The sequence below is a fragment of the Ursus maritimus genome, unplaced genomic scaffold (assembly GCF_017311325.1).
Source record: "Ursus maritimus isolate PB19 unplaced genomic scaffold, ASM1731132v1 scaffold_14, whole genome shotgun sequence".
Classification (NCBI taxonomy): domain Eukaryota; kingdom Metazoa; phylum Chordata; class Mammalia; order Carnivora; family Ursidae; genus Ursus; species Ursus maritimus.
This window is the reverse complement of record NW_024423786.1, coordinates 61,008,088-61,020,860: the sequence shown is the minus strand read 5'-3', so window position 1 is coordinate 61,020,860 and position 12,773 is coordinate 61,008,088. Positions and strand designations below refer to the sequence as shown.

The 12,773-nt window shown below is 52.1% G+C and overlaps 1 protein-coding gene across 1 annotated transcript; it reads right to left on the bottom strand.

The window, feature by feature from the left end:
- Positions 1-228: 228 nt before the first annotated feature.
- ODF4 (outer dense fiber of sperm tails 4) lies at positions 229-3,860 on the bottom strand. The gene is made up of 4 exons (XM_040628330.1): positions 3,203-3,860; positions 1,000-1,173; positions 585-719; positions 229-398 (listed from the first exon to the last, which is right to left on the bottom strand). Exons 1-4 carry the CDS (start codon positions 3,651-3,653, stop codon positions 229-231), a joined length of 930 nt encoding a protein of 309 aa, XP_040484264.1. The 5' UTR covers positions 3,654-3,860.
- Positions 3,861-12,773: the final 8,913 nt, after the last annotated feature.

Genomic DNA, 12,773 nt, shown 5'->3' with positions numbered 1-12,773 from the left:
TCCTTTAAGTTGTTATCTTGTCTCAACAATGGCCAGACATGATAAACAAGAGACAATTTATTCCACATCGCCCAAGCTGTAAGCGAGCAGGGTCAAGCAGAAGTGATAGCCTCCCTCTCTAATTCCTTGCGGTGATGAAGGCCAACCCTCCCCCCACGGTTGTGAGAAAGGATGAGGACAGGGATTCGGACGAGTGGGCAGAGCGCGGCACCGGGATTTCCGACAAGGTTACGGAGATGCCTTCTTTTGCTCGGGATCCAGGTCTTTCCTCTGGTCGACCAAGGTGTGTGGGACAATTGGCTTCTTCAGCAAGTTTTGTTTGGGGCTGAACACGGTTCCACAGGGACAGTTCATGATCACCCTCCAGAAGTGCTTATGGTTGAAGTAGCAGAGGGCCGCTGGAAAGCACGAAGGGATGGGGGAGAGGAAATTTGGAGAACCGGAAGAAAGTGGCCAGCGAAGTGAGGCCAAAGGGAAGATAAATCCCTAAGAACGCGTCCCTGGGGATTGCCATCCCCCCTCCCTGCACACTTCCTCTGCCCCAAGCCACCCACGTTCCTTCCCAGGGCCCTCCGGCCACTCACCGCAGGTGACATAGAGGGCAAACACCAGCCAGCCTATGAAATAGCTCCAGCCGATGGGGACTGATAAATTCTTCTCCAACTCAAAGATCCAGAGGTTAATAGGGAACAACATGAGGGTGAAGAAAATAAGGATAACTAGGAGACAGGAAGCGGAGAGATCTTATTCTTACCTGAGGACCCCACAGGGATTCTCCCTCACCTGCTGGGCTACAGCCACAAACCCCAATCGACCCCTCCCACCGCCCCTCTGCAGGGACGAGGAAACGGTGGGGCTCAGTTCTCCAGGACTACCCATTTTGTTTGGCCACCTCCCACCAAACCCTTACCCCACCCCCCAAAGAAAGGAAGAGGGAGAAGTGCCCAGAAAGATGTGGTTCGGGAGAAACGAAGGACCATTTCCAGAGCTGGGGGGTACCTTGAAAGAAGCTCATGACGGTCCCAACGCAGCTAAAAAAGGGCAGTCTCTGAAGGCCAGGTAGGTACGGCAGGTGCAACCAGATGGTGAAGATAAAGCCCAGTGCCAGCGCCAGACAGAAAGTGATCGTGGCCACCCCGAAGACTGGGTGATTTGTCCACAGCTTAAAACTCTCTGGAGAAAACAAGAAAACAGGACGAACTTAGGATTCACAAAGGAAAAAAATATACTCGAATGACATGAGAAAAAGTTAACTAAAGAAATGCACATTTTTGGGGTGCCTGGGTGGCTCAGTCGTTAAGCGTCTGCCTTCGGCTCAGGGCGTGATCCTGGCGTTCTGGGATCGAGCCCCACATCAGGCTCCTCCGCTGGGAGCCTGCTTCTTCCTCTCCCACTCCCCCTGCTTGTGTTCCCTCTCTCGCTGGCTGTCTCTCTCTCTCTCTGTCAAATAAATAAATAAAATCTTAAAAAAAAAAAGATGCGCATTTTAAAAAAAGATTTATCTATTTATTTTAGAGACAGAGAGAGAGCGCGCACTTGCAGGGGGAGGAGCAGAGGAAGAGGGAGAGAGAGAATCTCAAGGAGACTGTGCTGAGCGTGGGGCGCCATGCACGGCTCTGTTCCAGGACCCTGAGATCAGGTCCTGAGCCGAAATCAAGAGTCAGACGCATCACCAACTAAGCCACCCAATATTGAACTCTTCCATCCGGTAAAGCCACTTCAGGAAATCAATACCAAAGAATTAATACTAAACACAGAAAAAAAAAAAAACTTTGATTCACAAATTTTGTTTCTCCTTTTTTCGCAAATATGACATCGAAAATAAATTTTACCAAGAATAGAAAAATAAAATTCAAGTGAAAGATGACAATCTATTTAGTTGATCTATATGTCTATTAACTTATGATATGGAAACATTTACTGGATCTCATAAAGCTAAATTTCTTTAGAGAGTTGTAAGTTATTTTTAATCTCTACACCCAGCATGGGACTCGAACTCACAACACTGAGATCAAGAGTCTCGCACCCTCTTTGGGCTGAGCCAGCCTGGCGCCCCACAGATAAATTTTTAAACAATATAAATTGAATAATTTAAATAATTTAAAAGATATAAAGTTGTTTATAAAGAATGAGTACAACTGTGTAAAACCATTCAAAACTTGTTCGATCTTTTTTTTTTTTTTTTAAGTCTAGCAAAAACTTGAGTGTTCGACCGACTGCGGCTGGCGGCTGGTCTTTGAGGAGCTCGGTTAGAGCGAGGCAGGTGCTTTCCTGAGTCTTGGAGCCAGACACAGAATTAGAATTCTCAACCTGCTCTGTTCGTAGGTGAAAAGCAGTCAAACACCGACCCTCAGGCAAGGTACGTTGTCTGAGTCGCAATTTCCTCATCTGTCCAGGAACGATGACCATCCCTATTCCTTAGGGACTGAGCAAACAGAATAAGCACGCAATAATGATAGCTTTTTGTTTCCCCAAATCTATTGTGAGAAAGACGCATTTCTCTCCCGACAGGAGAAACCAAGAGCCGTGTAACTTTTCTTTTTATTATTATTTTTTTAAATGTTAACGAGAGGGAAGACACGGAACGTGGATCACGGGGATCGAAAGCTCGGGTTTCGCACAAGAGCTGAGAAAGGAGGCCTGGAGCTGGGAGGCGAGGGGAGAGCATGGGGTCATGAATAGGGTAACTGGCAATAAAGGGCCACGAGAGGCTGGGAAGGAAGGAACAAGGAAACCAGACGCAGAAACCCAGGGCTGGCCCAGAAAAGCAGGGCCTGAGGCAGAAGGGAAGAAAAGGGGCCGAGGCGGGGGACTCCTCCCAAAGCTCGAAGCTGGGGGTCCGCAAGCCTAGAGGAAGGCAATCCCCACCTCGCTGGGGCTCTGCTCCCCATACAACAGGGGGAGTCGTGTGATGAACGAGGGATTCACCGGCACTGGGAGGCCATGCCCCTTGCAACATTGCTACACCCACAGCCGAGGCCCTGAGCCTTCGCGAAAGCAACGATCTGAGTCAGGCCAAGCGATCTGGTCCAGGATGGATGGGGGGAGCAAGGCCGGTCCTTGGTGGTCTCCGCCGGTGAAGCCCTGTCACCGGCCAGATCACTGGGGATGACCGGAAGGAGGGGACAAGGGCACGGGGTGACCCAGAGCCACTGAGGCAGACGGAAGCCCTGGGGTGGGATGGGGGCATGGAGGGTCTCACCGTTCCAATTTTCTGAGTTGGAACAGCTCCTGGATTTGCAGATCCGCAAGAGCCCCATGGACATGACGTGAGTGGCCGTGTGGATCCTGGTGCTGACGTTGGCGGGCCAGCGCTGGTAGAAGCGGCTTCTAGAGAGGCACAGCCATTTCTTGGAGAAGACCATGACCAGCAGCAGGGCGAAGGCAAGCAGGCTGAGCTCCGAGGCCAGCACCTGGGCTATCCAGCGGGAGCTGTGGGTCATTCTCCACCACAAGGGCAACACAGAGATCCTCCGGGGCTCTGAGCTGTGATCCCAGAGCTCATGCCTGCTACTGCTGGGCTCAGAGAATGAGTTCTGTACCCCCACTTCTTGTTCCAGACTCCCCTCCACCCCATCCTGCTTCTCAGCACCCCACTTCCTTTCCAAGTTTCCAGTGCTCTTCCCTTTCTCCTCCTGAGCCAGGGAACTCATCCCTAAAGTCCCCTGCCCCCATCTTGAGCACCACCTGTCTCCCCCTCTTCCCTCCGCCCCATCTCCCCCTTTCCTTGCTGGGCTCAGTCGTCCCTCATCTTGGAAATATTTTCATCAGGCGGAACACTTTGCGCCACAGGGCCTGGGACCTGGGAAAGAACGACCCGTTCAGTAGGACAGGACCCCTAACTGCCACGGAATATTCCTGCGGGGGTGGGGGGTGGGGGTCATCAAGTGGGGGAGGGGCCCATGGTTGCAGCCCCACCCCTAAGAGCTGTACTTTCTGAAGGTGTCCCCTTCTCTTCCTATATCCTCTGCCCTGACCTTACCCCCAAATCCTGACAGACGGAGCGGGAGGGAGAAGACGCTTGTCCTCAGGGAAACAGCTTCCCTCTGCTGTTCTTTGGAACTGTCTTCGGAAGGGGTGGCCGACCTTCTCACTACTTCCCCTGGTTGCCATTCCCCTCCCTCTTCTCTGTACTTTCTTCCCTTCTTTTTCCCCTCAGCACCAGAAGGAGAAGGACATAGGATAAGGAGAGGATGGGGAGGGATGTCACACAATCTGAGATCTTTCTTCTTTGTAGGATTGTATTTATTTATTTTTTTGAGTAATCTCCACACCCAACGTGGGGCTCGAACCCACAAAGCCGAGATCAAGAGTCGCACGTCCCACCCACTGAGCCAGCCAGGCGCCCCACGAGCTGAGATTTTTTTTTTTTCTAACCTCCCTTTTATAAGTTACAGGAAAATAAATCTGAGTCACCTGGGGCAGGCTGATCATAGCGGCTTCTGGGAGAAGAGAGGCCCTGGGAATTCTCCCGAGGAAAAAGCCTTTCGGGTTTGGGATGTGAGTTTGAATCCCGCCAGAGCTGGTTTATTTTGTGGAGGCAGTGATCGTGTGGTTAAGGACATGGGCTTTGGGGTCCAACAGGCAGAGAGAGGAGTATGGGCTTGGGAACCCGCATGTATCCTCTCACTTCTGTAGGCCTCAGTTTACTGATCTGTAACAGGGACAATGAGACTTGTCTCAGACTTGGTTTGAATATTGAATGAGAAAAGAAACAGTAAGTACTCATTGCTTCATAGTAAATCCCCAGATAGTGAGAGTGATGATTGTTACATTATGGTATTTTTCTAAGATTTTATTTATTTATTTGAGAGAGAGAGACAGAGATGGCAAGAGACAGCACTAGCTGCGAGGGGAGGGAGAAGCAGGCTCCCCGCTGAGCAAGGAGCCTGATGCAGGGCTCGACCCCAGGACCCTGAGATCATGACCTGAGCCAAAGGCAGACGCTTCACCGACTTGAGCCCCCCAGGCGCCCCTGTGACATTCTGATTTGAACCATTTTGTGCTCTCTCACTAGGAAACAGAGAAGGAACCAAAACACAAAGGTTTTTGGACGGCATCCCTGCATATTAGTGACCACAAATGACAGAGGAAACCCAAATTAGCCTAAGCAGAGGGGGCGTGCGTCGTGAATCCCGAGGGCGTGTGCTCAGCTGGACCCGAGGAACAGTTGGAGTAAAAAATTCCAGTCCCGTGAGGGCTCTTCCTCAGTTTCTTAGTCTGTCCGGCTGCTATCAACGCCACAGACGGGGAGCTCATGAGCAGCAGAAATGCAGTCCTCGCGTTTTCAGGGGCTGAACGTCCGAGTTCATGGTGCCCATGTGGTCCGTGAGGACCCCCTGGAGGTCTCTGATTCTTGCTGTCACCCTCATGCAGGGCCAGCGAACTCTGTGGGGTCTTTTTTATAAGACACCGATCCCATTCGTGAGGACAGAGCCTCCCAAAGGCCCCTCATCACCTCATCACCCCCCCCCCAAAGCCCCACTTCCTAAAAGCATCACCTTGGGGTTAGCCTGCCGACACGGGAATCTTGGAGACACACGCAGTCTGGCTCTGGTCCTGCTGCTCCCCGAGCGACCTTCTCCGCCTCCCCAGACCAACCTCCTCTTCTCGCCTGGTCCACACGGTGAAACACGGGACCCTCACGCCTCAAGCTGTCCGTCTTTCTCCTTCAGCTGCCAGAGTGGGGACCTCTCAGTCCCAAGTCCGCACATGGTCTGGCCCTGCCCGGGACAAGTGCCATCCTTACGACCCAAGGCCATGGTCAGGGGCATCCTGGTCAGGAGGCTGAGCAGAGCTGGTGATCATCAGGGTTTTGTTTCCTTCCTGGGGCCCGTTTTCGTTTCCCTGGAATTTCCAAGTTTCTCATCCTAACAAGCAGTTCTAACGGTAACACAGCACAACACGGGAGAAGCTTGGAAATACAATGTTTCCCGAAAAACGGTAATTCCCAGAAGACTACGCTAGAAACATGATACCGTTTTTGTAGAGCTCGTAAACAAGCACAACTAAACAAAACATTGTTTAAGTGCACATCCCTACTATGATGTCACGGTAAGTTTTAAAAATCAGCATGGGGTGCCCGGCTGGTTCAGTCGGAGAAGCATGCAAGTCTTGATCTTGGGGTTGTGAGTTCGAGCCCCATGTTGGGTGTAGATATTCCTTAAAATAAATTAAAATTTATTTTTTTAAGATTTTATTTATTTATTCGACAGAGAGAGACAGCCAGTGAGAGAGGGAACACAAGCAGGGGGAGTGGGAGAGGAAGAAGCAGGCTAATAGCGGAAGAGCCTGATGTGGGGCTCGATCCCGTCACGCCGGGATCACGCCCTGAGCCGAAGGCAGACGATTAACCACTGTGCCACCCAGGCGCCCCATAAATTAAAATTTAAACAACACTAGAAATAAAAATCAGTGGAATGATAAACACAAAATATAGAATAGTGCTTATTTTATTGCCCGGGGGAGGCGGGGGATGGGACCGGGAGGATTGCCCTGGCACGTGCATGTTATTGGTAACAGGTCGTTGGTTCCTGAGTTAGGCTAGGTGCACAGGTATCCATTATATAACAATCACTCATAACTGACATATAATTCATATGATCCCGTGAATGTATCAGATACAGTTTTTCAAAAGGTAATTAAAAATAGTCTAAGAAAGGAAATGCAATCTTAGTGCTTACTGGGTCTGCAACGAAAGCTATTTATGTAGTCACAATATATAAGGTAAACACTGTTAATTGAGTTTCGACTTTTAGAATCAACAGATGGACAAAACACGGAAGACTTAACTATGGCTACAAAAGTAAACATAGTCGTTATCAGCCTCGATACCGTCCCAGTAAATGCTTAGAAGAGGTAAACTGGCAGGTGGAAGGAGGAGAGAGCGGAAGGGAAGGGGGGGGCTGACAACAGGGTCTCCACAGAAGGCCGAACAGCATGTGCACTGCACAAGAGCACACAGCTTGGGGAGGGGGTTGGTGAGCGAGAACTGAGGTCCGGTCTGCCCTCTGCCCCTCCGAGGGGGCTCCATTGACTGGGAGGAAGAGGCGCTTTGTTTGGATATCTCGTAAAGGTGAAACTCCCCTCAAGACAACCGCCCCAGCGTCTCTTCAGGGGGGCTGCCTTTTAACCACAAGGTTAGAGGCGCAAGGGTGCCAAGGTCAGCAGCGGTCCCGGCCAAGGACGTGACTGTGTTATCAGTGGGAGTTCTCTGGTTGCAAGCACCGACCCAGACGGACTAAGTTGGACAAAAAGGAACGTCTTGGGGCAATAGTGAGTGAAAGCGGACTCAGACAGGAAGCCGAATGTCCCGTCCAGGCTAACAGGAGCCAGGGGGAGCCTGGGGGAACCCTCAGCAAGAGCTGGCTTCTCTGCTCACTGCTTCCCCACAGCGTAGCCCACTAACCCCCTCTGTCCTTGTCTATTCCTGATCGGGATTCCGAATCTCAGAGTCTACCTGGCCTCAACGGGGTCTCCTGTCCACCTTGAGGTGGGAAGGTGGATACCCTGACCGACAGCCCACCAGAGCCACACGGACTTGGAGAGGGACAGCTCCCCAAAAGAAAAGAAGCCAAGCAGTCAAAAAATAATGACAATGTGGGCACACCTGGCTGGCTCAGTTGGTGGAACTCTCAAGTCTTGATCTCAGGGTCATGAGTTCGAGCCCCACATTGGATGTAGAGATTACTTATTTTTTTTAAAGATTTTATTCATTTATTCAAGAGAGAGACAGAGTCAGAAGCAGAGGCAGAGGGAGAACCAGGAGCCCTGCTGAGCAGGGAGTCCCACACGAGGCTCATCCCAGGACCCCGGGATCATGACCTGAGCCGAAGGCAGACGCTTCACCGACTGAGCCTCCCAGGTGCCCCGGGCATAGGGATTAATTAAAAATAAATAAATAAATAAAAATAATGATAACTTGCTGGCACATGGACAGAGTGGAAGCCAGAATGGAGTGCAAGGCTGGGAGGAAAGCGCCCACTGTCCCACCTGACGGCGTGGGCACCTGGACATCCCTTACAGGATAATAGCCTCTCAGCGACCATGGGCTGGGCTCACCCGGGGAATGTGGACTCAGACTCACACAGGCTTACTTGTCACTCCTCGACGGTCCCCAGGGACTTGCTTTGCTGCCTACACAACACCCAGAAACAGCCCTACCCCGGGCGGGCTCACCCAGAGACACACGCACCAGGGCACATCTCCTATTCAGTGAGCTCCCAGGCCCCTGGCATTGCTAGAATATGTCAAGGCCGAGTCCTTGAGCTGCAAGAAGGCTTCCCTTTTGCGTCTGTGAAAGTCATTGCTGGTTATTCCTCAAACTCTAGTGTGTACTAAGGACCCGGGCATCCCACTACAATGCAGATGCCACACTTCTAACAAGCTTCTAGCAGGTGCCCGTGCTCCTTGTCTGCTGATCACATACTGAGAAAGTCTGGGTTGCTGGGCCGCCCTCCCCAAGATGTCCCTTGACCTGCAGACTTTGGACACATGGGGAAACAACGGTGTCCCACCTGCTTGCTTCTGCCTCTGTGGGAACTCCATTGCCTTGTATATGCGAACCGAACAGAAATAGAAAGAGAAACATTGCTGCATCAAACAGAGCAAGAAGTGACCGCAAAATTAAGATTTTCTGCTCTTTGAACAAAAATGTACAGTTACCGCTTACGTCAGTTAGAATGGCAAAAATTGACAAGGCAGGAAACAGCAATTGCTGGAGAGGATGTGGAGAAAGGGGATCCCTCGTACATTGTTGGTGGGAATGCAAGTTGGTGCAGCCACTCTGGAAAACAGTGTGGAGGTCCCTTAAAAAGCTAAAAATTGAGCTACCCTATGACCCAGCCATTGCACTACTGGGTGTTTACCCCAAAGATACAGACGTAGTGAAGAGAAGGGCCATATGCACCCCAATGTTCATAGCAGCATTGTCCACAATAGCTAAATCGTGGAAGGAGCCGAGATGCCCTTCAACAGATGACTGGATTAAGAAGTTGTGGTCCATATATACGATGGAATATTACTCAGCCATCAGAAAGAACGAGTTCTCAACATTTGCTGCAACATGGACGGCACTGGAGGAGATAATGCTAAGTGAAATAAGTCGAGCAGAGAAAGACAATTATCATATGATTTCTCTCATCTATGGAACATAAGAACTAGGAAGATCAGTAGGGGAAGAAAGGGATAATGAAAGGGGGGTAATCAGAAGGGGGAATGAAACATGAGAGACTATGGACTCTGAGAAACAAACTGAGGGCCTCAGAGGGGAGGGGGGTGGGGGAATGGGATGGACCGGTGATGGGTAGTAAGGAGGGCACGTATTGCATGGTGCACTGGGTGTTATACACAACTAATGAATCATCGAGCCTTACACCGGAAACCGGGGATGTACTGTATGGTGACTAACATAATATAATAAAAAATCATTTTAAAGAAATGTACAGTTACCAGAATGAAAAGGCAAACCACTGAATGGGAGAAAATATTTTCAAATCACATATCTGATAAAGGGCGTATACCCAGATTATATAAACAACTCTCAAAACCCGGTCATGAGAAAATACACCACCCAGTTTTTTCAAAAGCTGAGAGTTTTGAACAGAAACGTCACCAAAGAAGATAAACAAATGGCCAATAAACATTTGAAAAGATACTCAGAATCATTAGTTCTTAGAGAATCAGAGATTAAAACCGCAAGGAGGGGCTCTTGGGTGGTTCAGCTGGTTAAACAACAGCCTTCGGACTTGAAAGGCTCCCCACTGTACGGTTCCATTTACATGACGTTATAAAACAGGCAAAACCACAGGGGACAGAAAACAGATCAGGGGCTGCCGGAGGCTGGAACTGAGGAAGGGGCTCACCACAAAGCGGCACAGGGAAATTTAGGGGGGTGATGGAAGTCCTTCGTTTCTCAATTGTGGTGGTGGTTACACGACTATATACGTTTGTCAAAAATCTCTGAACTTGACACTGAAAAGGGTGAATTTCTCTGTATGTAAATTGTACCTTAAAAATATACCCTAATAATGTATAGAATTGTTGAATCACTACATTGTACACCCGAAACTAATCTAACAGCGTATGTTAACTAAAATGGAATTAAAATTTAAATAAATAAATAAAAATGAAAACTGTAATTTATATTTTATAGATTTATTTATATATAATATATATTTACATATATATTATATTTATGTATAATAGCTTTATTATACATACATATGTATATATATAATATAGCTTTAAAAAGGAGAGAAAAAAATGATATTTTACAAAAGGCAAAAAAATGACTTCTGTGTTCTCCGGAGGTCCGGTGGTGTAATTCCCATCAAGATTTATGTCAGATCTTCGCAGAAGGAAGAGCGGGGCAGAGAGCCATGCCCAAGGGCTCGATGGTGATGAAGGAGGAGCTGACAGGTCGAGCTTCTACCAGGGCCCAGAACCACGCGGGAGATGGAGACAGGGCAGGGGCGCGAGCGGGGCGGGGAGCCCGGGGAGCAGGTGCCTCGCAGGTGCCCGCAGCCTGCGCCTCAACCCCTCAGGGGCTCCTCGGCGGGGGCGGGGGCGGGGGCGGGCCACCCCCCAGACCCTGCCTCGCGCGGAAGGCGGGCACCGCGAACCCGTACCCGGAGCCCGGCCGCTGGACGCGACAGGACTCGAGGCGGGAAGCCCTCCTAGCGCTGCAGGTGTGGGTCCGCGCGGAGAGCGGGAGGGAGCCGGGCGCGGAGGGGCGGGGCCAGGACCGGGGGCGGGGCCAATCCCCGAGCTCCGAGCCCAGAGGGGCCCGGCCACGCCCCGAGGGTGCGGGCCTTCGGGGTGCCGTGGATGGGGGAGTTCCGCCCCTCTGTGCTCCCCAGGCTTGACCAGAGGCGCTCTGGGGCCGCTGGGTGGGGAGTCTGCAGTTTGGATTGGGCGTGCTGGGGAGCGAGGTCGAGGGGTTCGCCGGAGAGCGGTCGGAGGCCACGTCCTCCTGCACCGGATGGGGTGACTGCCTGGTGAACTGGCCAACCCTGATAGCAGGAACCATCACCATCACATACCCCCGTACCTGAAGAGAGGGGCGAGCCCTGCGAGGAAGGAGGGAAGGGAGATGGACAGAGATGGACAGAGAGCCAGGCCGAAGGGCTCTGGAAAGGATCTCAGGGAGGTGGGAGGGCTCAGCGGGGCTAGGAAAGGGGAGACAGCTAGCGAGCAGGTGCAGGTGCTAGGAGAAGGGGGGACAGCTCCTCTCATCCACCTGTTGCTTGTGGTCATAACTACAAACCCCGCCCCGCACCCCCCACGACGGTGTTGACCCAGAGGCCATAGAAGGGCCAGTGCGAAGACCCTCAGTGCCCTGTCCTATCTCCATGATCGTCCACCCCCAAACATGGAGGCCACAAATACGAGGGGCAGGGCTGCGGGTGGAGACAGGGCTTCCTGACTCCCAGAGAGAGACTCCCAGCAGGCGCCCAGCTTCCCCACTCTGTCCCCACCTGCGTCTTTGCTACGCCTGTGACAATATTTGTTTCTTCCATGCCCCCAGCATGACAGAACGTGAAGGAATGGGGTAATGGGACACTTGTACCTGCTACCCCCACCGCCATGCCTGGAAGGGCAGACAGGGCAGCCCTGAGAGGCGTCTTCTCCCCTGGACCCTCCTCCCACACCTCCAAGGAGGGGCAGGAAGGTGGAGTAGCTGCACAAAGATGGAGAGGCTGGCGGACGGACAGCCGCTGGTGTGTGAGAGAGGGAGGGAGAGAATGCGGGATGAGACACGTGACCCACCCCGCCACGGGCACCACCTCTAGCACCTCCCGGCTTTCCGCCTCCTCTGTGTTCCCTACCCCGGCCCCACTCCTTCCCCCATCCACTCTCTCCGCGTGCACCTGCACGGTGGTCCTCATTCCTGCCGCCACCGCTTTCCCCTACAGCCGTGATGCTTGCCCCCTGCCCGCTCCCGCAGGCCTGCAGAGGGCAGACCCCTCCAGGACTGCACAGACCCACCCTGTCACCCCCAAACGGAAAGAGGCCTCTAAGGAAACAGAAACACAACAGTGCCCTTCCCGCCCTGCCTTTTCTGTCCGTGTGGGCGCCTGTGGGTGCATTTTATGTGTCTTTATGTCCCCGGAACTCTTGTCTGCTCGCCGTCTCCCCATTATCCCAGTATCAGAACTTGGGAACTGGAGAATGGAGGCGTCCTTAGGGGCAGGAATGGGGGAGGAGGTGAGGAGCAGGCAGGGAACGTCTAGGGGGCACCTGTGTAGCTTTGCGTCTGCCTCTGCACGTCCGTCTCTCTCAGTATCTCAGAGGAAGAGGGGAGCATAGTGGGTGGGTGGGGAGGGGCTCCCCCCACCAGGAAACTTGAAGGAGCATGTGCACCAGCTCCCTCCCATGGCCACTACCTCCTCTTCCAGGACTTCAGTGCCCCCCCACCCCCCACCCCCGCCGTGGCCACCCCTAGAAGGCTCTTTGCCCATATCGCCCCAGGGCTGCTCTCTTCTCCTCATTCCCAGAATGTGGGAATTCTGGGAGGGCAAGACCTTTGTCTTTTTCATCTCTGCATCCCCATATCCTAGAACAGCGCCTGGCGCCTAGAAGGCACTCAATAAACAGGTGTAGAATTGAATTGCATTGAACAGAGATGCTTGGCTGGACAGTGAAGGATGTTTACTGCTGACTGAGTGTCCTTCCTGTCCCTCCTCGGAGCTTCGTCCCCGGCGGGAGCCCCAGCCATACCTGGCCCTGCCCTGTCCTCCTGCCCCGGCCTCTGCAGACCCACCACTACCACC

Bases quoted from the DNA above. Each gene is read 5' to 3' on its own strand.
- ODF4 (XM_040628330.1), bottom strand. From the start codon at position 3,653: ATGAGTTCCCTGGCTCAGGAGGAGAAAGGGAAGAGCACTGGAAACTTG. The intron at 720-999 runs GTACCCCCCAGC...CCTGTCTCCTAG, and splicing joins CGTCATGAGCTTCTTTCAAG to TTATCCTTATTTTCTTCACC. The intron at 399-584 runs GTGAGTGGCCGG...CGTGCTTTCCAG, and splicing joins TGCCCTCTATGTCACCTGCG to CGGCCCTCTGCTACTTCAAC.